At 37.0% G+C, this 27,935-nt stretch overlaps 1 protein-coding gene across 5 annotated transcripts in view; it reads right to left on the reverse strand.

Annotated features, from left to right (window-relative positions):
• Positions 1 to 27,935, reverse strand: part of slc2a9l2 (solute carrier family 2 member 9, like 2) — a 103,994-nt gene that overhangs the window by 65,783 nt on the left and 10,276 nt on the right. For 3 of the 5 annotated variants that reach the window (XM_028003873.1, XM_028003874.1, XM_028003875.1), the window contains exons 3-6: positions 22,793 to 22,953; positions 18,367 to 18,491; positions 16,669 to 16,814; positions 4,112 to 4,244 (exon numbers count right to left, since the gene is read on the reverse strand). In XM_028003873.1, the coding sequence (XP_027859674.1) occupies positions 4,112 to 4,244; positions 16,669 to 16,814; positions 18,367 to 18,491; positions 22,793 to 22,953 (565 nt within the window). The remainder of the gene's footprint in view (positions 1 to 4,111; positions 4,245 to 16,668; positions 16,815 to 18,366; positions 18,492 to 22,792; positions 22,954 to 27,935) is intronic. The other 2 variants (XM_028003876.1, XM_028003877.1) reach the window with 1 other exon arrangement.

Consider the following 27,935-nt stretch of genomic DNA (forward strand, 5'->3'; position numbering starts at 1 on the left):
TGTTTAAACTCTGAGAGCATTACTCGGTGGTCAGGACCACGGCAGCTATGTGGCCTGACAGGAAAACAACTTGGGCAGCAAGAGAACATGCTGTTCCTGTCTCACACTCTGTGATGATAATGGGACGCCGCGGAGTCCGTCAGCAAGATCTGTGAGCATCGACAACAAGTCCCTCATCCGCGACGCAGAGACACATGCCAACTACAGCATGGGAATCCAGGCTGGTGCCAGCAAAATGTTGGCTGGTAATGATGATAGGGTGTCAAGCTAGATGTCCTTAAATTATAGATAGCCATTTCCAGTGATTAATTTTTATGACAAAAAATACATCACAACACAGAAGCAAGCTTGAAGGTTTTCTTCTCACACTAGAAGAAAACCTTCAAGCTTGAGTGTTAAGAAAGAAAACAGAAGTATTTCAGTGAGAGCCATCTTCATGTATGGTGTTTCTGGAATTATTTAGTTCTCATTCCTAATTCTTTTTTTCTTTTCAAAAGGACAAAGAGCACATTCCTTCAATTCAAATAGGCTGAAATAACTCCAGGCTGGAATAATCTATTTGGTGATGGAAGCAATGAAACACAAATGGCACAATGGGTGAGGGCGGTATAAATAAACATGCTCCACTGAGTTGCAACCAATGTCGTTAATTCCAAGGGAGAAAGGTTTTAGAACGTTCAAAGGATTACGCTTTCCAAAGTAAATGGAGGAGCTCTGTCAATAAGATTGCATTATTAATCAACAATTCCTTCCTTATTTAAATTTTTTTTATATAAAAGTCTTGATCGTCTGTTCCAAAGCAGATCTGCAGCTACAGGATTTGACTTAGCTCCAGCCCAAAGCAGCCTACACGACTAATTAGACCCAACATGCTTTACTTTTGGTATTGAAGTTTTAGATTGATTTCTAGTAAATGCTAGGATTCATTTTTGTAACAGAGAGATGTCATTTTTATCCCAAGTCTAAATCAGATATGCTTTTTCCCCAGTCAGAGTCGACAAATGTAATAAACATTTTCTTATTAAATCAATAACATCAAAAGCACCTCTAACCCTGCATCGATATTAGTTATACTGTTTCCAAACCTGTACCACTTGTCCTTAGGCCTAAATTTAAGCTTTTGGTTTTCCTTGTTTCTTGCAGGTTTCAGCTGGGTTCTCTGCCATAGTTCAAAGTAGCTACGGCAGAGTTATTTAATTTTAAAACCTCTGAGTTCCTTTACTGGCCTGCAAACACGACTAATAGACATTCATACCCTAAGAAAAATAAAAGAATAGATTAAAATATGTTAATGGTGAATTTCAAAATAAATGAAACTATGTAGTTTTTTTAGTTTTTTCTTTACTTTGTAATGACCAAGTGAATACCTGCTTATTCCTCTCTTTGTATTGTCCATATCTTTGTTACCGGGTTGGGACCTGAATAATTCTTATGAATACTGAGAAACATTTTCTAAATCCACATTTAAAGTCTTTATTTTTAATTCAACTCTTCCTCAATTCTAAATAGTAGAGATTTTCAAAATAAAAAAAAAAGAGCACATAATGAATGAGTGTGGTAAGTAAATAAAGATGGCAGAAATTGCACTTGATGAACTGCAAAACTACTAAAATAATTCAACTTACCATATGTCCTTATGTTAATTTTGAACCTTCAAGATAAGTTTTTTCTCACTGACATAACCGTATTATGTTGAAATGACACAACCGTAACGTTCAAAGTTACGAAGAGCAAAGGCGATCCATGCGAGAGTTTCCTTTTATAATGTATAGACACGGACATGAAAAAGGCAAATAACCCAGGAAACAAAACTGATCAAAGTCCCGTCTCCCCTATATGCTTCTGGAGCACATGAGCTGCGAGAAGAAATCATGTGACTGCTTCACTTCAGGACTTTGATAAGTACACATTTAGAAAGCTGGAAATACCTACAAAGAGAAAGATGGACTTTCTGACTTTTAAAAAATCAAAAGTATATAAAACCTAAAACAGATTTCAAGTGCTTAAAAGTTAGAGGAAGTTGCATCAGAAAGCACCGTAAACATTTCATTAGTTTCTGGCGTTACAAAAAAAAATATGACTTGGCGACAGAGGATCACGGTCAGAGCAAATGAATTATGATATGAATGTAACTTAGTTTAGTCTATATTTAGCAATGGACGTCGCAATAGTTTTGTGCGAAGGGGGACGTATCCCTGTTACATTTTGAAAAATATTTGTTTGCTCCCTCGTGCCATAAGATCTGAACAAAAAAAATTTCATTCACAGCACATCTCTGTAAATGTAGTCTCCAGCAGTTCCATGTTGACATTATGTGTTCTTTATTATACATGCAAATCAGCATAAGGCATCTCGTCAGAAGCGATAGGCTCCTCAAAGATGTCACTAGAAAATTTTGTATGTATATAAACTTTATTTAACCACCAGGTAGATTTAAAATCTCAATGAGATTAATAAAAGAAAGTGCAATGGACCATAAAACATGTTAAATATTAAATGAGATTTTCTGAGAACAGATTTTATTTGCAATATAAATCCAGAAATCCATTTTCAGTAAAGACCTTTCTTAGTAATACCAGAAAAGAAAATTTACTCGTGAAATTGAGAAATTGATTGTACAAAATGAAAACTTGCCACTTAATTTTATGTTAACTGGATAAGCAGCCAGTTATAAAATGTCTTTTGTGCAGCATTTTATTGTTGTGTAAATTATGGTTTCATGTAGACTGACATAAAATGCAGCTTCTGTGTTTTATATTTGCTATTTTTGCTTTTTAGTAGGTTTATATTTGCCTTGCTGTAAATACCAAGTCACTACCCACATGGACATGCTTAGATTCTGCAGACATTAAGGACATCTGTTTACCACCTGACCAGTCTTACATGAATTTGGGATCATTGTCCTTTGGGGAGTTTTCTTAAAGTGTCAGCTGTTAAACTGTTGATCTGAAAAGAAGTTGGAGTAGGTGCTTCTTTTTCGGTCTTCACTTTTTGAGTTCAGTTGATTCAGTTCTTTTCACTGTGGACAGTGACACTGTTATAGCAACTTCTGGTGAAAGACAGACTTAATTCCTGGACTGTTTCTTATTCTGGTAGCTGTATGACCTACCTCAGCATCAGAAAAGACAGCATAATATGGTAAAAGTCACATTTACACGGGTAAACATGGTGTAACTTGAAGTAAAGTCAAGGTTACAGCCTACTTAAGTCTCTATGGCCGTGACCTCAACCCAGTTACGAATGTGTGTGGTATTTTTAAAAGTGGTGCAAAGAAATCAACCAACCCAAATGAACTCTACCACTTCTGATGTGTGGTCAAATATACAGCCAGATTTTAAAGCCAGATGCTTGCTAAGAAATGAAAATTGCATGTAGTCATGGTGCAACTCATATCTGTCAAACTATTAGAGGAGGTGTAAGTGGAACTGTGTTCATAATTTTGACCCCGACTGCACCAGGGAAAATCAATAAATATAATTTTCACCTAATTTTAGCATTTAAAATTCACAGACTAAATGTAAATTTCTGACTGGCACTGAATGCTTTTCACGCTTCCATATGTTTGCTAAACTAAGCCTTTGCTATGGTTCACATGTATGCGTAGAGTGTGAGTCTGTTTTTGCAAAGAATAAAATTAGAAATCTTTCAAATGCATGAGCCAGCTGTAGGGGCAGGTGGGGGGAATAGCTCATTCTGGCATTGGTCGAGATTAGGTATATATATATATATTTAAAAAAAAAGACAATACGACTGGGTTTAAAAAAAAGAAATCACAACTTGGGACGGCTGAAATGAATAGTAATAAAAGTTTTACAATATAAGGTAATTTGTGTCTGAATAGTTCCATAAAATATAAAGAACCTAAAATACAGAGCTAGACTTCAGGAGTCACACGAAGCTCTATGAAAAAAAAATGCATTCTTCAGTGTAGTCATAAAGATACATGTGAAAGTGAATATTTCACTCGTTTGTCTTCCATCAGTTTTGGAAATAAGGTTGAGAAAAGATTATTTTAGTACATTAAAGCATAATGAGATTGCGATACCTGCTGCTCCCCTTAATGTAATGCTTGTGTGCATCATGCAAATCTATTTGACAGAGTGCTCTCTACCTTTCTCTGCTCCTGCCTCGTCCTTCTTCTCCATCAGCAGGTAGCGGGGACTCTCAGGGAGGAAGGGTAGGACACACAGCTGCAGCACTGCTGGAAACGCCAGGAAGGAAAACAGGTAGTTCCACCTGGACTCCTGCAGTCAGAACATGAACAGAACAGTCACATCAAAGCCTCGGACACGGGAGAGCTACAACAAATTAAACACAGACATGTTGCAGAACAGCTGGACGTTGCAGCTGTTATATAACACTCCATCGAATGAGTGCGTGCATGGTGGGCTTTGATTAAAAGACAAAGTTATTTACGGTGTTTCTACTGCATATGTCCTCTAAAATATGTTAATAAAAATGGCTGCATAAAATGTGTATTTAAAAGTGTGTGCATTTGTGTCATAGATGTGAAAAGTGAGTGTGGGTTGAATGGTTTCTGCTTTTGTAATTAAGACCAGAGAGCTTTTTAGATGTAGAAGGCCAGCGATAAAAGCCTGCCTGTACATGGAAAAGTCAAGAATGTCAAGAAAATAAAAGGAATAAATGATAAGACTAAAATATCTAAGCAAATCATGGCCAAAGTTTTACATGTTTGTCTTTACATCACATGGAGGTTTGCATTTTTGTTTTATTGATTTCAGTAACTTCATTCATTCTATCTGAAATGTCTAGAGCAGTTAAATTCTGACTTATAGCAACGTTGTTGTTATACTACAGTTAAATTATCATCTTGTCTGTCTTGCATTAAAATGTTGGTATGAAATTTATCAAAGTGCTAAAGACATATTGCAGCAGCAAAACAAAAATAACCTGACGTAATCTCATGCAGCACAATGCATAGGCCCTGTCTGCACTGATGAAGATTTACTCACCCAGTGGCACACAGGATGTTTGAAACAGGGCTACTACTATCACATTTCTGATTAATGACCAACTTTACAAATGAAATATTCAAACTAGGAGCTTAACAACAGCAGCACATACTTTAAATATGTTAAAGGGCACATTGTTCGACAAAATACACCTTCTTGTTGTTCAAACCTGCAGAATACATATATTGCAATAAGTAAATAATGCAGACCCTATTAAAAGTACTCATTACCCTTTTTTATTGTTTTTATTAGTCATGATCAACAACAAAAATAGGCATTTCTGACTGAAAATAACCTTTCAATGTCAAAAAAGTATTTCTCCAAAATATTGACAAATACAAATGTTACACAAAATTCCATCAGAAACGTAATGTAGCTGAAACGTACATTTAAAACGTGCCTTCAAAATGTACTTGTAGTCTGATAAATGAGCCTCATCAGAATGCATGTCCTACTTCATTGAACAGGACACTGTCCTGCCTTTTCAAACCTAAGGTCAATTTAAAATGATCACAGCTGTAGAACCAGAGATTTGAACCGTGTGACAGAGTAGTGGTAACCGCTACATCACTGTATTGCCTGCTAGATGCATACCAGCCTGTTGCCTTCCTTCCAGCACTAATCTGAAAAAAAGTGAAGTAATTTCACATTTTCCGCCCGCTCTCTCACCATCTCAAAAAAACTAATAGACTGGTACTCTTCACAATCTAACACATAATTCTGAAAACAAAAGCAGGAATGAAAAAATATGTAAATACAAAAAGTAACAAAATACAAAAAGAAGCCTAAGACATGGAAAAATATGTTTGTCTCCAGCACAGCCATTAATTATGTTCCTCAATTATGCCCATCTGAGATATTTGGTAAAATATAAAAGAGGATACTTTATTGTCTGACTGAGAAAGTTGGATTGTCTCTATTGGTAATAACACAGCTCCTACCAGTTATTTTGTGCACTTAACTACTTGTGGATGGTATTTATGTTAGCAGATTAAAGAAACGCTTCAGATGCTGAGGAACAGACAATTTCATACCAGCAGGAGGTGAAGCGGCTGATTAAACATTTGCTGCCCTGCCAGCATTGATTTCTGTGTCAAGTTTCACCGTCAGATATACAGTATGTGATGCGATGCATACTTTTTGGTATCCAGTGATACTTTTTAACAGCAGCAGGCTTCATGTGTCCACTTATCAACTCTAATGATAAAGTACTCCCTCAAAATATCAGCTGAGACGAGGAGTGAGCATCGCTTTGCAGTGATTTTATGAGCTGGTTGGTTTTTTACTTAGAGGTGTGCGGTTCTTAAAACTTTATTCAAAATACAATAAAAGGATTCAAGGCCTTCTGGTCGGATTGAAATAATTTCTTGCAGTCATGGCTTCTTTTAAAACAATTTAAAACCCAGCACCCAGCTTGCTTAGACAGGGCTAATGAATTCGTCAGGTGGAACACATCTGCTGCGTATCCAATTATTTTAGCTAAAGCGCGCTTTTCCTTCATACTGGGTCAGACATAATTAAATTACCTTTGCATCGTCTAACTGCATAATGAGTCTGCTTTGTGACAAACTCTTCAAAGTTTTACCCCACAGAACGGAGATAAAGTCTTCCACTCACCCTTACAGTAGCTGTACATCACTGCACAAGGCATTTCCTTCAGTGTACTAGAAAGTAGATGAAAATAAACTTCCCCTTTATGTGGTATTCTATATGACATGAAATGTAAAAACTTGATTTGATATCTATACGGATGGCTCGTCCGTTTTCCCTTAAGCCTGCTTGTGTAGCTCCCCACAGTCCCATTACCCTGCCTGTTACATGGGAGATAAACATCTCTGCTGAGCTGTGTTTCTTTAATAACAGCTGGAGAGCACAACTATACGGCAGAACGTCCGCAAAGTGAGAGTCTGGTTAGTAAATGTCTTTGGATGATCTTATGTGTGCATCTGCTAGGATCAGAAGAGAAGCCTATCATTCGTCCACTCGCAGCTGTTTGTGATGAATGTCACCTTCCCTATAAGCCTATTTTGCTGATGGTCTGTCAGGGGAACAAGCTGACAGCTGGACCTTGCAGATGTGTGATGTGGTCCCATTCTTAGAATCATAAAAGCAATTTCTATTTGGAAGCAAATATGCTAGGACTCACGCCTTACAGGAGGGGGACGACATCTTGCTATTGTTAATTACAGATGATGTCTATTGTAATTTTGTATTGTTTTTGTCATCTGGAGCATGTCTGTTTAATATGAAGTCACCATCGGCAACAAGAAGAGTAGAAGCAAGAGCAACATGTCTACAAAAAATAATCTGATAAGGAAAATAACTGACCTGCTTTTATCATAAGGTTTATGTTTTATCAAACCTAGAGTAAAGGTATGGTATGTTTTAGAGTATTTTCAGTGTGTTTTATGAAACAGGTTTGTTTTCTGATCCACACATAAAAATAACTTTAACCTTTGAACCTCATTTGGGCTCCCCAAAGCACTTTATGTCTTCATCAATCACAGAAAAAACACCCGACACTTATGAACTGAGTGGAACTAAGAATAAATGTGTCATTTCTTTAGTGTAATTGTACAATCAAAGGATGGTAGGGATAGTTACATTGGATTTTCTTTCTTTTAATGCAACTTTAATGGTCTGACAATAATAACATTATTTAAGGAAAATAACTTAATGGTGGTTAGTCCTTTTTTGCCCTTCTGTATAATGAAAATTCTTCATGTACCTTTTTGTCATTGGGGCCCGCTATACTATTTTATACTATAACATGAAATGCTCTCATATGCTACAGTAATGCATATGAGAGCATTACTGAGCATTACGCAATGGCTTGCGTGGCTATGCAAGCCATTGAAATGCCTGCAAAGTTCACCAACTGCACAATTCTTGTTAAGTAGTAAGTAGTGTAAGACAAACAGTATATTTACTCTACATTTCAACAAGGTTATTTTCAACATAAAAATCAGACAAAATTAAAAAGAAAAGTTCTATTCAATATTCTAGTTCCATGAATCAGATTTCAGATCTTTGCAGCAAAGCTTGCTGCAAAGATGATGGATACTGCAGATAACCAATCTCCCAGGATATACACTGGTGTTGTAGAAAGCTTCCACAGGTCTTAACCCAATCAAATCTCACCAGCAGCACTTCTGCACGTCAAAAACTGAGCGATTCATCTCCACTGACAATGTGAGTTTGACAAGAGACAAGAAAGTGTGTGGACCCACATACCAATCATCAGAAAATGTAGCTTAGCAAAGCTCTTGTGCCATGTTCAACACCATCCATGTTTCCACAGCCAACAATTTAAAGTTCAGTCACACAAAAAGTGAATCTCACCCTGTTCAATGTATTTCATTGATCTCAATGTGTAAAACCAAGAGTACTGACTATTTAGCGTGAACAAGAATAACAGTTCCCCGATAGGCTAAAACAATCCATCAACCTTTTTTGTCAATTTGCGCAACTCTCTGAAGCTATAGACTGATGGAGAACACAGAGTATAAATAAAGCTCATTAAGGCAGCTAAATTGAACCTTTGTCTTTGTCTGAGGCATGCTAATGGCCTCGGAATCCCATGGGCCATTAGTGACAGACTGGCTAAGGGCCTGCTCCTGCAAAACCTAAATAAACATGCTCTCTACTGGGAAAAGGTCAGACGCTGAGCGCCAAGGTTACATTAATTATCATTTGTCACGGCTTATCACAATTTGGCAGTCGACAACGAATGACATCTTGGACCAGCTCCCATTAACAGAAGCCGTCATGGAGAGGAAGCCTGATGGAGTCCGCGTTCAAAGGCCAACCCAGTATGCTGATGCATTTACCACATATCATCTCTCGCCTAAGTCCGAAATGGCAGAATTCATAGCAGCTTCGGAGAGACACGTGACAACCATAATATACTGTATTTAGGAAGATAGTTTAAAATGTGACATGGGTCAAATCAATATATATAGATTAAGAATCTAGTCTGTAATGCTTCAGTCGTTTGGTTTCCATTTCTTGCTCGCCTGTGAGGCAGAAATCAGTTTACACAGTCTGCCTCTCCCTGCTTGTTATTCTTCTGCCTCTCACCTGTGTTCTGCTCTATTGAGGTTCTGTTTTGTTCTGTCTTTTTCCCGTTAGACTCTACGTTTATTTCTGCTTTCTGGACACGGATTCCGACCTTTGCCCTCAATTCATCCCATCCCTGATCTCTGTGTGTCTGAGCCTTTCCTGCATTCCTACCATGTCTGACACAATACTTTATTGGACATGTGGTGCAGAGAAGCAATCCTGGAACATTCCTGTAAGAACTGTAAGATTCACACATTCAGATGCTGAAAAGCTGATTCACCGTATAGACCTGTGGTTCCCAAAGTCTGGGGGATGCAGTGCCATTGCAGGGGGGGCGTGTTAAAAAATAAAAACAGTTACACAAAAATGTTTCACTGTAAAGATGGTTTGTAGTTTGTTTTGTTGCAACCTGAAGTGTGAAATAAACTTCAGAGGAGTTTGAAAACAAAATATGTGTATAAGTTTATGTCTGGTTGAACGATGTGTGTGCCCAGTTGATATATTTTTTTTTTTTTCCATTTTTGGGGGGGATTTTATTGTAATCCCGGGGGGGGGGGGGGGGGGGCAGAAAATCTTTGGGAACCACTGATCTAGGGGTTGCTTCTGCACATTTGTGTGAGAAGTCTGTAACTCTGACGAGTTCCACATTTTTATTGCCTTTTTAAAAAACAAATCTTCTGTTCTTGGTATTTCTGTCACAATAACAAATTTTGCTGAACAATAAATTGTCCCAGAACTTATTGCAATAAATCCTTCTGAGACCACTGTGAAGTAATATAATGGTAATGGCAAAATAATGCAAGTACACCCACTCAGAGCTCAATAAACCTCTAACAAACATTTAGCATTGAAACTGGAAGACATTTTAAATATCCAAAACAATCAAAAGAACAAATGAAATGCACATTACAGAGACACTAGTCTCTGTAAATTGTCCTTCAAAAAAGGATCAAGTAAAGACCAATGCACCAGACTGAGGTATTTTATCATCCAGTCTTTGGTAGAAAGAGCAAGAAATGCGAGAAAAACAAACCATTCTGTAAATGGAAATTATCGAGCTTGTTTTAATTTGTCATGCATTCAATTGATTTATTGCCTATCACGACAAACTTAGTTCTTGGTTGAGTAATAGAGTCCCCTGTTCCAAACTTTAAAGTGTCTTTGATTTGATGAACTTAAAGTCAGACCTTGAATGAACCTATAAATGTGAGATAAAAACCACATTTTGCAACAGAGCAAAATTTAACCATGTACTTTGCTTGTCATCTAAACTCTTTGTACACATATGGCAAGTGGCCTGGTGGTGCACTGTTTGTTGCCTTGCAGCCAGAAGGATGTGGGTTTTAATCCTGGCTTGAGGGTTTTCTGAATGCGTTGATTTTCTCAGGCTACCCTGACTTTGTCACACAGTCCTAACCCATGACTGTAAGGTTAATTGGTCTCTCTAAATTGCCGTTAGCAACGAATAATGTGCTTGCAACACACATTCCTGTGAGTCTCTGTGTTGCATTGTAATGGATCCAGAGACTGTTAGTCGCCCCTTTATCCAGCAAGGATAAGCGGGTATAGACGACAGATGGATGACATTAAAAAAAAGTAGAAATCCAACCACATAATTTCAGGAAAAAATATATATACTTTAAAAAGCACGTCCTCTGACAAATATGTGGCAGCTATTTTTCTCAGAGAAAAGATCCACAGCAAAATAAGTTCTTTAAAAATCAATATGCTCTGCTGAATGACAGGCAAGGCACAGCCGAGGAAGATATAGCACAAGAAAGAGAAAAGGGGTTATTCACAACCATCAACCTTCTACATGGGCTGTCCATTGGCATAATGTAAAAAGGTGCATCATACAAGATTCGCTGGCTTGAAAAGGTTTTTGTCACTCCTATTTTAAATGCTTGAATGGGTTCAAGTGCTCTGCTGGAAGCGTGCATTACATATATTTGTGGCATAAGGTTAGAAACCATACAAAACATGACGCAGAAAGAGGATTTAAAGGCTTATGTTCCCGCGTTCAATTTTTACAAAAATACATCAACTTCAGTTTCAGACAAATAACGAAACAGAGACCTGATATCAAAATATTTGTTCATAATTTTAATGACGGCAATATTTTTAATCAGACGGTGTACACCATGTCCTAATGTTTTGTTAATGAACATTTAAGAGTCAAAAACCCCTTAATTAGATTAAAACCAGGCAGGCTAAGAGTGGTTGAGACAATAATATTCAACACACTTTCCCAAATGAATGAATTTCAAGTAGCCAAGAGTCTGACATTACACAGGTACATGGCAGTAAATTGAAATGTGTTCTGATGGCTTGTTTGTAAGATTAAACATAGATTTTCATCAAGGGTACATTTCTGTATAAAAATGACTTCTTTTTTTTTTATTGGTCTGATGTAACATTTTAATCTTAAATGTCATGTTTTAATTTGCACCAAGCAGAAAATTCTAATACTTAATAGAAATAATGGCTTCAAATTCAGTCCGTGTGTAATTAATATGCGTAGTGTGAAAAAAATAAATTAACTTTTCAATAATATTCAACAGTGTCCTTGATAGCACGCATTATTATGTTTTAATATAATAAAACATAATTATAGTATAAAAGTATCTTCACTGGGTCATAAGTACCTACAGTCCTGGTCAGAAGTTTGCATACAATCGTCATGCCAACAATGTCATTTATTTTTGGCCTTCAGTGATGCATTTAAAAATGTGTTTCTTTTTTCAGAGTGCAATGATGATACAACAACTTCACTAAATTTTAAAAGGAGGAGTAGATGCACAAGTTTGAATTTATAGTACATCCTTATTTTTTTTAATTGAAAACTCCAAATAGATCTTGGATGAGCAGAAGAAAAGAGATGTACGTATGTATACATGTACGGATCCAGGTCCAAAACATTTTAAATGTAAATTTCTAGAAATCATGAAAAGCAAAAGCTCTCTGAACTCTTTTGGGGGAACACTTAAATATAAGTTCATTTTAATTTTAGTTTTACTGCATTGTTTAGTTTTTATTTTGCGATCATAACTGATCGCAACTGAACATCAACAAGTACCAACAGATATAATTGCAAGCTATAAAAACGGTTAATTAATTTCAGAAGACATATTCCATAGTTAATTTTTTTTTTAATACAGTGCCAAAAGTAACTGGTAATCTAAAGTCTACAAAGTGTGCCAAGAGGAGAGCTGTTGATTATTAGCACTCTGTTCTCATGACATAACAGATTGGCTTTCAAAGCTCCTGTGCCTTAGGCTCATGTCTGTTTCTGGGCCTAAAAGATAAACTAAGAATGCAGCACGCAAATAATTGAGCGGGCATATGATGGATCCCTGTCATGACAATCTTTCAGTGGCAAGCGGAATCAACACCGATCATACCCAATGTTTTTGCTACAATAGCCAATAAGGTGTGAAGGGACAGAGTAACACTTCCTCTGGGTTAACAAGGTGTGACTGACAATTTCTGGTGCTATCTAAACGAAATAAGACAGACAGATAGACCCAGACACGTACTGTGAAGTGAAGGGTAAAAGTTTTTTTTTTCCAACAGAGGTGCCTGATGGGCGATGTTGGCAGCTAGCCTGGGAAAGTGAAGAAAAATAATTAAGTGTGAGCAGAAATGGGTTTTCTCCCTCTCGCTCTCTCCAGCACCAGCTCGGGCTTGAATGTCAAAGCCAAACTGGAATGATCTGCTGAGAGGCCGCGGAGTTGAAAAAGTCAGAGCAGAGCTGTGAGACCTCATCAGTTAGAAAGACCTTGGCATTTAAACCTTTGTGGCCAACTCTTACATTAATGTCGCAAGGAAGATGTGGAGGGGTAGCCGGCTGATACGAGAGTCCAGATCATGAAAGTTGTTCGGATGGCCTCATAAGGTAACTCATTAGGCATAATGCCAGGGGGCCAAAAGTGGATGTTAAGAGAAAAAGTAAATATGAGTATTCTACCTACAAATAACACATGCAAGTTTCATTAAGAATGTTTAAAAGTCAAATTAAATGTATTTTAAAATAGAAAATAGATATAAAATGTTAGAGATCATTTTTTCCTTTTCTTTAATAGGATGATTTTGTTGTCTTAAATTGTTCAAAGCATTTGTAAGCACAGAATAACTCGAATATGAATCCCCAGTATCATGTAATTCATCCAAGATAGTGTACAATTTCATTTCCTTTAGTAGATTTTCATCCTTTGCATGTTCTGCTGTGTGATAAACCACAAAACAGTCATTTAGTTTTGATGGAGTAAGATTACAACTAAATGTTGTGTATTTTATGAGCAACGTTTTGTGATAGATGAACAGAAAGTAGTGTATTGATGCAGAAGGAAAATAAAATCATTGTGATTATTTTGTAGAAATTGGTCTTCACTTTTACATTAAAGGGGTTCTTTTGAATTTTTTTATTAATTTTTTTTTTGTTAATCATTATTGATTTATAAAAACAGCAAAAATGGGAAAATATCCCATGGGATCAGAACTATTGTATTTATTTACTAATGTCTGTAAATACAGAATGTTAAATGCACATTTTCACTCATTGTTGTACAAACAGGATTGTAATAATTCTTGTATGTTTTAGCAGCAAGGGTTTGTGGGGAACACTTAAATATAAGCTTATATGCATTTTCTTAGTATTTATTAAAATTGTTTTTAAACTGCAACTTCTTCTGGGAATCTTTTCACAAGTTCCTCACAAAACTTTGTTGGAATTTTGTCCCTTACTCCTGACCGAACTGCTACATAAAATTTGTAGTTTGCTTTGCTCCCACACTGTTGCTCATGTTCTGGGGTTGACACACATTTTTGCACCAAAACACAACTTTTCATAGCTGGACATTTTTCCTGAAATGTCGGCTGACTTCAATGGAAATTTTCATGACGTGTTTGATGTTGCTTTTAAGTTATTCCAAAGCTTACAAAGTCATGACATTCTCACTGGAGTTTTCCCAAATTGTCTGAAGGTATTATAATATGTCTTTCTGGAAATATTTGGATTTTTAAGAAAATAAAACAAAAAAATTCTTTAGTCCATTTTTTTGGGATTAAGCAAACAGAAGCCAAATAGAAACCACTAGCTCACTTGTTTTCATCCCAACTGAGCTAAAAAGGAAAAAATTAGTCAGATTTTGTTTTGAGCTGTTCTGTATCTGGTTTCAACTGCACCTTCTAATGATTATTTGCAGGTGATGAATTATTAAAGCTGATGCTAAAAATAGCCACAGCAACATGAAGAGTGGTCGTGCATAATGTTAACTCTTCTGGTATCGTGGGAAAAACTTCCTGGTGCTGCACAATTTATGACCGGTGTGCTTTCCCGACTGCAATTCAATATAAGAGATTAGGGAGGAGAGGAAAGCAAGGTCATTTCAATGCATACAAGTAAAGGTGATTTATTAGCAAAGCAGATATCTGGCTCAGCACCAAAGTGGCTGACGCTTATTAAATATAGTTCTTATAGAACAGCTAACTGTACTATAAAACAAACCTGGTTGGTTTCAATGTTAAACCAACCATTAATCCTGACAAAGTTTAGGTATCAAGCTCTGTTTTTGTGTCTTTATTTTGTGTATACTATTAACTCAGACCATTTTGACTAGCAAACGAATGGTCTTTCAGGTTTACAGTGACGTGAAAAAGTACTTTTTGTGGTTACAGATGTCTTTTGAATTTTATTTTGTTGTGGCACTAAAATATTTCAGTAAATGTTTCAGGTTAAACAAACTCTAACATCAAACAATAACTTAAGTAAATGTAAAATACTATTTTTACATGATTTCATTTACCGTCGTGGGGTGACAGTGGATCATTAAGAGCACTTGTCTTAGAGCCCAAAAAGCTGTAGGTTCGATCCCGGCTTCCTCCTTTTACATGTTCATGGGTGAACGTGGCTGCACTGTAAAGTCATTTGATTAAAAAATCTACAAAGTTGAGTTAATTTATTTACTTTTCTTCATTACACCAATTTCTTATTTTCAAAGTTTTGCATGTTAACACTAAGGGGTAGGGCTGTTCTTAGTGTGAAAGCTAAATGGTAGTAAAGAACTAATCCTTAATTCCTTGAAGTATAAAAGATTAAATTAATTACTACCAGCCTTACCAATGTTTTTAATTTAAAAAAAAGAACCTTTGTAGCTACATCTCTCTTGAAACAGGAAGTTATTTGTACCATGCATGAAAATAATTTGAAACCACAGATTCTGATGAACCTTTGTTGTACGTAGGACGTGTTCTGTTTTCTTGAAACAAAACACCTTTTTCATGGGTGTATGCTGACTGATTTGCCGCAAGGCAACCGCAGCTGTTGTTCATCTGGTAGGAAAATCTTGTCTTTTACTTTTATGTGCCCTCTGTCAGAGCTAAACATCTGCTGATGTCTGCAGATGACGTTGAGTCAGTAACTGATCTCCCACAAAAGCACAGTTGCATGATTAGCCACAATAATTACCCTGAGTTGCAACAATATTTTACTATGTTTGAGCTAAATGTGTTAGAAAAAGTATGCAGCACCACTCCTTTGTCAGCAGAGATTTAGTCAGTATAACTCATTTTTAGGGACCACCTAAGCATCTCCTGCTCAGCTGTGTGTGTTTTCTTTTTCAACCCAGTAGAACTAAGAGATTTGGAGCAAATGACAAAATCCTGAAAGTGTCATGTTTTGCTGGTGGCATATGAACAAAACAGCAACCGTATGGAGGTTGTATGAAGAAGCTGAATGTTCGCAGAAGCTGAACATTTGCTGAAACTTATTTTTACATGAACACCGGACCATGCCTTCAAGTTTTTAACATTTTCTTATTCACACCTTGCCATATACCCTTTTCAGTAATCAACTGTGTCACCAGCTGCCCTTAGCATTGTTTTCTACTTGACTTATTCAATAGACTTCAAGGGAAGTGTCTATAGCAAACACAAGAGAATGCAGCAAAATATATAAGGAGTCATCAGTGAACTGTCAAAGCGGACCTGGAAATTAAACAAATCAACACAAAAAATAAGAAATCATTATTAAACTAAAAAAAAATTTTAAAAAATCTATGTTTCATAGTGGAAGAGGCAATTGGTAATGTTTTTCTCAGCTATAATTTGTCATGGTTCAGGTCAGGCCAGCGTGGAGGGGAAATCATTCACCGGTAAAAGGAGTCCGGAAAAACTGATTATCTGTCAGAGCGATCAAGGTTTATTGTGTTATTAAATGTTGAAGAATTTATATAATAGACTGAGAGGAAAAAAAAATACCAACAGCCACCTGCAAATTAATGCACAGACAGGCGTGTAAATGATCCAGCAGATTTGATAGATATGCTGCTGTGCAGCTGAAATCCAGATAAAAGGTGTTCACACTCTGCCCACTCTGCTGTTATACCATGACATGTTACTAAAGCAGACCATGAAAGGAGCTTCTCCACCTGGATTTGGAAATTACATCAGCTCCTTATCCAATCACAGAACACTGCAGTCATATGTACCACTGTACTTCAAGGATTATGTGATTTCTATGCCTTTTCTTTAATTTTCCAACTTCATCAAAGCAATAACAATCATTCATCAGTGATAAATTGTAAAAATCCACTGCTTACACATGAGGGCACATTATATTTGTTTGCTCACCGACCTGACCCAAGAGCTCGGGCAGACCCAACACTTGTCCTGTGAACACGCCCAAGCAGATCAGGATGGAGTTGAACTGGCCAATGGAGCCTCTGATATGTTTAGGGGAAATCTCTCCCAGGTACATGGGGAGGACACTAAGTGATATACCTAGAGGAAAAAAAAAACAAAGGTCACGTAATAGAATCAAGTAAAAAGGGAGTAGAAACAAGTAAGAAAACAAAAAAGATCACATAATCTGCGGAAGAGAATTACCCCATAACATATTGGTCTCTATTGTGTTTAGTAAACTCAGTAAAACTCTGTTCTAAGCCTTATAGGATCTTGACAAGAGCGCTAATAAATTTGTACTGGCACAAGCAGTCAGCTTGGTCTGATTACATTTGATCTGATGTCATTTTAAATTAGGTTGTTTTGTCCAAAAATGATTGTTTTGTGTCTAAGTTCATTTGTTCTGATGGTGCTTAGTATATGACGTGGTCTTAGTCTATTTGGTCTACACCTGTTTGGTCCGAATCATTTCACCTGACTCAGTTTGCTCTTAGTCTATTTGAGAATATACCTTTAGGTCTGAGTCCCATTATTATCATGCTGGTTTGTCTGAATCCATCTGGTCTTATGCCATTTAATCTGTTAACCTGATAGATACTTTTTGTCAGCTGTCTCTAAGGTCTGAGGTCATTTTGTCTGATGTTTAGAGATGTTTTCCTGAGACCTGAGGATGTCGTAAAAATACGCTGCACTAACAGTTTCTATCAAATGGCACACATAAAATCTACAACTTTTAGAAAATCAATACATTTAGTAAAGCCGATGACTTTCAAAATGTCAATTCATTAATCAAATTAAAGCAATTCCATACAAGATAGTCAAGTTTGCAGGTTTAGTTGAGTAAGAAAAAAGTTCTTCATGATTATCCACTTGAAGTGAGGAGAGCTGGTTTTGTATTTCGTTTGTTTTGTTTTTATTGCAGCTTGAAATATATATTTTGTTTTGTTTAGGTGATGAGAGCATCCGAGCATATAGTTCCCATACTGTTGATAGTGTGAATATGTAAGGAATGGTTGTTGCCAAGGCTGTCCTGGAGTCATTCTCTGACTAAGTGCTGTTTTTTTTCCCTCTGCGGTTTGGGTGCAACTCTCAGAACAGAAGGCAATTAGAGCTTCTCTGCTCTCTGATCACCACCAAATTCATATTTGATAAGCAAGTTATTTTGCACATCTGCCTATCTTTATTGCTTTTGTCTCTTGATGAACTCCGAACACTTTCTTGACCAATATATTTACCTTTTTTTTTTTTCTTCTTTTTCTTTTTTTGTTTGTTTTATTTATGCAGACAAGCAGCCTTAGTCTTTGGAAAGATCAAACTTTAAACCTGATTTTTTAAAATTATTATTATTATTTCAGGCTAGAGCATTTTGAAAGAAACAGAAAAGTGTTTCTCTGCAGATGCGTTTGGTCTCTCAGGTTTATACAGTCTGCTGCATTTGTTTACCTGCGATAAAAAGCTGAGCCATTAGGTGTTATTTGGAGGGGTATCAAAATTATAATTTAAATTATTTAATTATTTGTAGGGGTATCAAAATGTTTACATAGTTAATTAAACCTTTTTTCCCCCACTGTTTCACCAAAATAAGCAAAACCTGAAAAATTTGTTGTACACCAATAACAACAAAATGTGCTTCCTTTAATTGCACACTGACCTGAGTTCACGCCTATAACGATCCGGCCGATGATGAGCATCTCAAAAGATCTTGACATCTCACCCAGTGACAGCAACAAAGCAGCCGTCACAGCAAAGCAGTTATTCAGCAGCAAGGTTCCCTTTCTGGAAAACAGAAAGACAAGACGTGACTCCATATGACAAAGGAAAGAGGAGAAGATCAGCAGCATAGACATGATGGCAATGAAACCCGAATAGAATTCTAATCCAGTTATTCGAGCCCTTTGTTGAAACGTCTGCAGCGCTTTAATTGTGATAAAAGAAGGAGAACAGCAAGCATATCTGACTTCTGTCAAAACATTTCCGCAAGGCACTCCAAAGCAAGAACAATCAGGAGTGACGGGACTCGAGACAGCCAAAAGAAGAAGAGAATAACTTCACTTTTTTGTGGCTTTAGATGTTCATAAAAAGGATAAAAACCATTGGATGTGAAGGATTCTTCAAGGCCAGGGAAGCAGAAAAAGGTTTTAATGTAGGAGGCCCCTTGTGTCAAGTGGATGGAGAACAATACATGGAGGATTCATTTAAATTGATTTTCTTTTTCACAGACCAAGAAAAACTGAAAGTTAAACCACTCATTTCTGAACAGATGCTTGAATGTGTCAATGTGTGTAATCATAATCGACCTAATCATCTGTCAGAGGAATGATCCGACTAATAATGGTGTCGGTAGCTTTTTTATTCACAAATGAAATCTGAAAAGAGATCTACACAAACCGTGCATTCAGGCAGCTCTTGCAGACATGTTACAAAATACACTTTATCAAAGAGTTTTCCAGCTAAAAGGGCCCCAGAAAAATAGTTAAGGCAAAAAGAACTTCAGTCAGGCTTTTCAAATTCCCATGTCCTACAAAGCAAGCACAGACTGTCATATTATGCCCCTCCTTTCACACCTAAAATGAAATTGAAATTTCCCTTTGAAACGTCTCGGAGACTTCAAATTTAATCTAGCAGGTGATTCTTTTTGCCCCTTGGGCGACCTGACATCATTACTGAGTAATCTTGAGCTAAATCTACCCGAAAAAGCTGTATTATACTTCAATCTGTCAGCTAGTGTGGACATGGAGTTATTTATTTTTGGCATGACTGAGAAGAGATCAAAGTCATATTTTCTGTAGTGGTGAATGAGGTCTGAAAAATTCAACATGTTTTGAAAAAAAAAAGGCACATCTTTAGATGAAAGGATTTGTACCAATGCAAAATCTCTAAGGAATGTTTCTAGGCCAAGAAGAATTATTGTGGTAAAAGGAAGTCCAACTTGTACTAAAATGGTTCCATCTAGTTATATTCAACAAATTAGAATATGCTCCTGATGAGGCTCCTTAGGCAGATTAAAAATACCAATAACCTTTTATTTTTCCCTTAGTCCACATTTCTATATTAATGTCTTTGAATAGGATGTAATATTCTAATCTGAAATGTCACCTTTTGCATTAAAATGCAATAAAAATAATCATAACTATTACAAATGAAGGCTAGGCATAAATCAGTCAGTGTCTAACAGACTGCTGTATTTTTGTTTTTGACCAGTTTAATAGCGGCTGCACTGTCAGTACCATGCTCCAATCCAGATCACAGAGTAGCTGGAATGATGTACAACCTAAATTCTGATACTGTAATGAATACCTGCATTAAAACACAAAGGGCATAGTAGTGATACAAGTATTTGACGCTAGTATTACTCATTGACCAGTGCAACAGCTGGTTACCATGGAGAAGGTGCACAGACTGGTGGAAGGACATTGCTTAACAACATTATTGACATTAGAAACTGAAGTTAGTTCATTGTATGAGAATTATCTTACTTATTTCTTGCTACTTTACAACATTTTGACCTTCCACATTTGCATTAAATTATTGGCATGGTTAAAAGTTAAAAATAAATAAATAAATAACTTGAACAAATATTATTCTCCTAATGTAAGTCATCTAGGGCTATTTATTGGTATTTCGGATAGTTTTTCTGACTCCTAGCTGCCTCCGGCCCACTCACATATGCATACACCAAACTCAATCATACTGTTCCTATACATATTCTAAATTTAACAGAGTTTTGTTCATATATGATTCATAACCTCATTTATAAAACATCCAATTCTGAAAACCCTCAGAACTGGAACTTTGAAAATTGGTTTTCTTCAAAATGCCCTCCAAGAACACCTCTGAAAGTCAACAAAATGAAACAGGCCTTATGGATATGTATGAATTCATCTGCATGCACACAAGACTGTCTTGTGAAGACATTACCATTTTAAGAATCAAAGTCAAAACCCAAACTTTGAACTGAGACTAAACAAGCTGAAAGACTAAAAAATAAATAATAATAATTTTGTTGCAAGAATTAAACAGAGGAGTTTCATCGCCTAATGTCAAAGGTCAAAGGAGTAGATGTTCATTTTAACTGCTGTTGCAGAAATGCACGTCGTCTCATGGGCAGCCAGAGCTGGAGAACAAACAACACGCGATGCTGCCTTCATGTCGCGTCTTCATTATGACAGAGTGTAAAAAAAAAAGCCATTAACCTCAGCTTTACTTGAAAACTTTTAATGAATTCCTTGGTCACTCTTACAAAGTTGCTGTCTATTTGATCTCTGCCTGTGTCTTCTGATGCTTTTCTATATTCACTCTGACATCTGAATGTCAGCCTCTCCCAGATAACCAACTGTGACGCTAATGTCTAGCAGAGAACACAAAAGAAAAAATGAGTACCTTCAATCGACACAACAGAAATCCAGAGGAAGAAAGTCAAGGCGAATCTTAAGAGTATTGTAGTGGACTCAAATAGAAAGAAAGAATCAAAGTATCAGATACATGATTCTTCCTCTGCTTTGACAATGTCATCCTAATAACTAGTGGTTAATAGATTCTTGTGAATCAAAATTAGTTTGGAAGCATAGGAGGTGATTGTGTTAAGCTCAAGTCTGTCCCTGAAGGGCACAGGACGCAGAGCTCTGCACACAGAGGATGTGAAACTATCTGACTCGTCTGAACCCTGAGAAACTCATTACACTAGCTGTGAGACTGGATCTCAGCAGGCAGAATAAGTTGTCAAGGCACCACTGCTAGATCAAAAGCAACTCCTTTCTTTTTTTTTTTTCGCATTCCTCCCTAAACTTAAGTAGTACATCGCTGGCAGTATAATAAGTCACCAAAAAATCTTTTTCACATAATAGCTGTAGTCTTGGGCTGGAGAACACGCTTGTGTTCTCCCTGATTCTCCAAGATTCTCCAAACCTGTATAGGTCTTGAAGACCTGCACTTAATAGGACAAGCTGTCTGTCCAACTGAGTGTTAGCAAAAAATGAGGGGAACAAAACTCACCGATGTTGCAGTTGTAGGAGGAAAGTAATATGCTGCGATTTTTTCTTTTTTTTTTTACAACTTGCACAATATGATTATATACTAGCACTGATGACTGTAAAACATATAAATAAATGTCTGTTGTTATGGGATAAAAGACATGGAAAACAAATATTGAAACATTGCCTGAAAAGTCAGGCAAAGCAAAAAAAAAAAAAAAAAGACAAGTACAGAAAATTTCAGACACATCAAATAAAATTCAACACCAACTGCCAAAAGAATAAACATGTATCTGAAATCTGTCAATGTGAAGTATGAAGAAGCGGTAAAGATCTTTTATTGGCACTGGATGCTTTACATTGTGCTACCTTGTCTAATAAAATCCAAAAACACTGAACCTCGATGGTGCAATGTGACATGTAATGTGAGTTTTGCAGGAGTCCTGCAGTGACCTTGTTGCTGTGAGGCGAGTCTGGAATCACACAAGGCGACACTGTGAGCAGAAAACACTTTTTACATGCCGACGTCCGACGAAAGCCTTCAACATGCCAGTAAGTAGTAAGTACTCTGCAATCCTTTGATCCACTCTGGAGTCTGCTGAATGGTAATTCTGCCTCATCGGTTATGCAATTAATCATTTAACAGGCTTGTTTTTCGCAAATTCTCTAACCAACCTACAGTCTGTCCCTGGGGTGAATTTACTGGGGAGTCCATTACTGGGAAAACTGACATGTGTTCCATGTGTTTCCTTTAAGTGGATGAATGTTTTAACAGCTAAATGATGAAATACGAATTAATAGAAAATGGCTTCAAGGCAACATATTTTAATTTTACCAAGACAGTCATCGGTTGTTAACACTGCCATGATAGATCTGAACGAGTATCAATTGGCTGGCAACATTTAAAATTCAACAGAGACGCTCCCCACTAGTGATGCTCAATTAAATGAAGTGCATTTACCAAACGGCACGTTGCTGCAACTTATTATCTTAATTCCTGCAAAAGCCTTAGAGACTCATCTTGTTTTTCACGTCTTATTGCATAACTGATACAACAATCATGCCCTGAAATGTAAAACGCTGAACAAATGATCTTGTGTTACTCACCGCTCAGCTACTTTAATAATCAAAGAGACCGACAGAGTTCCAAGAAGGCCTCCGATGGCAAATATGGACACAGTTATGGACCACAAAAGAGTGGATGTTTCTGAAGGAATAGGTTCCCCATATCTCTCCATCCAGGCCTTATTGTAGAATTCTTTAATGTACTGCGAAACACAAGAAAACAAATTCAGCTATAGTTCAGTCAAGACAAATATATCCTAAAAAAACAATAGAAAAATAACACTGATAGCTGCAAATGTTATGCATTTTGTTGTACATTAGTAGGGTTTCATTCAGACTTTATGATTCATGTTTAAGTTTTTTTTTTATAGCAGAAGGAACATTCAATAAGATGCAACTGCACATTGAATTTTTTTAATGGGACATGATGACAATGAGACAGAGGTTTCAAGTGTCTTCTTTCTACAACCATCCCTCTAGTTCCTATATCCACTTATCCTTGCAGGGTTGTGGAAGCACTGGTGCTAATCTCCAGCAGTCACTGGGGGAAGAATTGGGATGCATCCCTGACAGGTCGCCAGCCCATGACATGGCAATACAGAGACACACAGAACAAACAACAGTCAGACCCATTAACCTCATTGTCGTCCTTTTGGACTGTGGAAGAAATTCCGAGTACCCAGAGTGGCAGCGGTACCATATGCATCACTGCACTCAACTTTCTACATAAAGCTGTAAATTGTAAATAAAAAATTGCAGCTGTATTGTTGTCCTTTTTTGAACTTCCTTCACGGGGGTTGGCACTTCATAACACCCACCCCCACTCCATAGCTGTGTGCACACAGACTTGGCAGGTGTTTTACACTGAACAAGATTCTAACCTCCGGGGTCAAAAAAAAAGGTTTAGCTGTGCATAGTTTTAAAGTGATTTAGAAATATCAGCTGAGTTGGTGGATTAAGCTAATCGTAAATGCAGCAGGCTGATTCTCCAAAAGACTAACTGATCTGGAAAGCAAAGGTCACCTTTGATGCTTCCTCACAACTGACAATCATTTCAGAAAATTACTCCTTTCTCGTGCAGAACTGATGAGACGTGGTGGCCAAATCTCATTAGGAGAACTGAAATGGGTTGAGCCTGCTTCATACTCAGGTGCCAAGGTCATGTAGTTATTTGCAAATAATTCTTACAGACTCAATCAGCTGACTGGGCATGTTCATACACCATCGGAAACAAAGAAACCTTAGGGCTACTTTTGACAAAGTGCAAAAGATGGTTGATTTTGTAACAGATTGCTGTGTCATACAGATGCACCCATTTTCTGTTTGAATTGTTTTGAATTGCTAATGTCAGCTAAAATTTGGGTCCTTCCATACACTCAGACATTTATTCCCTTTTAAAAATATTTAAAACAACTATTGTATTAGAAGTAAGTGAAATGAAATGGGTAAATAGCTAATTATGCCTTATTATGCCTACCTACAGGCAGAGTTTCCATTCCTATACAGCCCACGGTTTAAACTTTCACAAAAATGGCAGTAGTTTACCAAAGACATAGTGCTATGTGAGAAATTTGTTTCTAATCACATTTTTCTCCACTTGTAGCTACCGGTCATTGATCACCACTCCTCCAAACAGCTCAGGTTTTTCAGAAAAGTTTTACAACGACTAAAAAGGAAAAAAGCTTACTTAGATTTGTACTACTGACATAAACTTCCATCTCTGTGTAATGTTCAAGGTTAATCCTTTCAATCCACTACGCTACACACAGTAAGTTAAAATAAAAAAGAGCATTTCAGGCCAAGAAGATGGGGACTAATTATATATTTAGTTTGAGATGTCTTAACAAAATATTTCTCAAGATTTACTTCATATTTGACTCTTGATAATAAAAAAAAATCCTTCATTTATTTTAAAAAAGACCAGCTGCTGCAGATGGACCTACTGTGCATCAAGACAACTGAATGTTGGTTTATGCATGCATGTTGAGGTCTGACATGCTGTTTGAAGACGTTATTGTTGCTTTGATAGATTGCTACTAAAAAGGCTAATCAAGATCCTTTGTGAGACGGCGCGGTTTGGTGTGTGTGCATAGAGAGGCTTTCTGCTACAGACGTTTTATTGTAATAAATTCCACCACTACCTTTTTCCAGTCACCCTTTTCCAGCTGAGAAACAGATGAGAACAGAGAGTAGGCTCCCTCTGTGAAGATTAGAACCGGTGTGGTGGGAGAACATAAACTAAAAAGGGAGCTTCATGTATTTTCCATGAGTTTTGTAAAGACAGCGGAAGCATGATGGTTCCCCCTGCAGTGATCGACAGAAGTCAGCAATACATTAATGATCAGCTGCTGTTCCTGGTGGGCAGAGACTATAAAGGAAGATAAACAATGAGCAATTGCTTGACACGCTAAAAAGACGGAGGCTTTCTTGCATCTACAGAAGGACATAACCTACTTTAGTAGATCAGTGTTTTTGAGAGCAAAGAGAAAATTAAATGTTACAAAGGATTTAAAAAATAAATACCACAAAATGTCAAAATATGCTAAGGAAAGGAGTGTTTGAATAGGATTGTCCTTTTTTTATTTTTAAATGAGTCCACTCAAGACAACATGAAAACTAAGGAAGTTCATTCCACAGGATTTGAGACATCAGTCTTAAAAGAGAAATACCTTCAAACTTTATACCTAGTTCTTAATTACCAACTCTCCCCTTTTATGAACGTTCTTGAAGACTGTTATTTTAAAGAGAGATATTCTTATCAGCAATTTCCTTGTATGGAGACTATATTGATGAGGTGCTGCAGGTACCCCTCTGTAACCAAAGAAGACAATCATATCAAGCACATCTGCTCCTTTTTTACAGCAATCAGTCTGCTAATTAGACTGATAAGTGGGTTCAGATTTCCTCTTTCACATCTTCACTCAGGATTTTGATGCTAATTAATTTCTTTACAATTATTTCATATGCATCTGCTCAGTATCTGAAAATGTGTCAACTTTTACCAAAAAAATCAAAAGTCACAAAGCATCGCAGAACGTATTTGTGGAACCCTCAAATGTTTTGACAATGACTGCATGTTTTGCTACCTTTCTCTGTTTTCTTAGTCAGATTGCTGGTTTCCACTCAATAAGCGCCCGTCCCAGCAGTGCTTTTTTTTTTTTTTTTTTTTTTTACAAATGGTCTTTTTTTTCCTCTGTTATATTGTTATGCTTTGGACTTCTTTTCCCTTTTCCCATTTGTCTGCAAAATTATTTGTAAATAATTGTGCAGATTGATAATTCACCAGAAACCCTCACCAATCTAAAAAAAAAAAAACAAAAAAAAAAACTGTTTTTAATATTCTGGGTATATCTCTCCCAAGTTTCAGCTGATTTTTTCTAACTTTTGCCAAACTTCGACTTTGTTTTGTCATATTAACAAAGTATGTAGTTGGTCTCGCTCAACTCTTTCATCTCTTTCATGTGCCGATGGGATTTTTGAGCAATTCATCAAAGTGCTGCAAAGGACAGAATGAAAGCACAGTGAACTATTGAACTATTTTGATTTGTTAGAAGATACAAGTTTGATATTACCACCAGGAGCAAATGGAGGGTGATACAAACCCTGAGAACACTATATAACGTCACAGCACTGATTCTCAAGATTAAACTTTTAATAATCAGGCTCTGTACATAGTAGGCAGGCTTTCTCCTTTAATCTACACAGCCCCCTTCATTACTATGTTGAATCCATCAATCACAGTTAGCATGGCAATATGTAGTTTAATCAACATATCCAGATAAGATCTAATTAAGTGAACATCACTCTTCAATGAACACATAGTTCATTTTAGACTCCATTGAAGAGCTGATAGAGGTTAAAAGCACCACTTCTAAATCAGCAGATGAAAGCAGCATGTACAGTATGGTGAAACAAACGCCTAAATATGTCTGAGACATCATAGTGGAAATAGGAAAGTTTATGAAATTACAGAGCAGAAATTACAGTGGGACCAATTGCCTAAAGGTATGTTCACAGTTTTGCTACACATCAACCTGTTGAGGCATGGACTCCACTAGACGCCTAAGGTGTAGAGAGTAATACCTGGCATCAATATTGTGGTGCCAGATGAAGATTCTTTGGGTTATGTAAGTCCATGAATCAGATTTGTTTGTCCATTTCTATCCTACAAATGCTTGGGTGGCTTGAAATTTATTTGAATTTTAACCACCTGTTTTATTCTTCAAATAAATCATTCTTGCTTTTGGTAGGATGCTGTAGAGACCACGACCGTCAAGCAAAACTGTTTCTGTGAAACGTGGTCTGCAACAATACCTAACAATAACCGTTTGGTTATGTCACAATAACAACCAAACGGATGGCAATCTAGGTTGCTCTGCAGAACATTGGCCAAGCCCAAACAATGCCAAATGCTGTGGACCCTGGTTCAAGGTGTTCTCCAGGAAAGCAAACTACCTTCACCCATGCGATGTAAAACCAAATTTAATACATCAGGCCATGCAACTGTCCTATTGGACAAAGGAACCTGTTGATGGTTCCTTTGGCAGCAGAAAGAGGTCAACATGTGCACTTTTAATGGTGTATGACCATGTATTCCCATATGCAACAAGCGGTGATTCACAGTGTATTCTCACACCTCTTTCTTCCGTCAGAAAAAGCATTAGCTTCTTCAGCAGTATGAGCAACACTAGCTTTGTTTCTTTCGGTGTGGATTTCACAGATGATCATTGATGCAGCTCCCCAGGTGCATCCATGATCCTTGACTGTTGCTTCACCCTTTTTCCTTGAACCTCTTTTAATAGACCACTACAGGAAGCATCCCACCAGGGCTGCAGTTTGTGAGATGCTCTGACCCAGGAGTATTAGACTCTTCAGGATCATCTTGGAAAGCATTTTGACATTGTAGCGTAGCACAATTTCATCGCCACATGAATCACTGTCAATGTATCCCCAGTGTAAGAACCACAGCTCTCCCACATTGCTATGAAGAATCTTTACTTACTTATAACTGCTGGATATTTGAAGTTCAAAGTAAAACTGAAGGCATAATCTATTTTCTGATTAATTTGGTTAAAACTTTTCTGACCACTTATGGGACATTGTAGCTCATTGAAATTGTATCCCTAGAAGTTCAATTGATCTGAAGGGATATAAAAAAAAAACTTTTTTCACTGAGAATGTCACT

The sequence above is a fragment of the Xiphophorus couchianus genome, chromosome 20 (genome assembly GCF_001444195.1).
Source record: "Xiphophorus couchianus chromosome 20, X_couchianus-1.0, whole genome shotgun sequence".
NCBI lineage: Eukaryota > Metazoa > Chordata > Actinopteri > Cyprinodontiformes > Poeciliidae > Xiphophorus > Xiphophorus couchianus.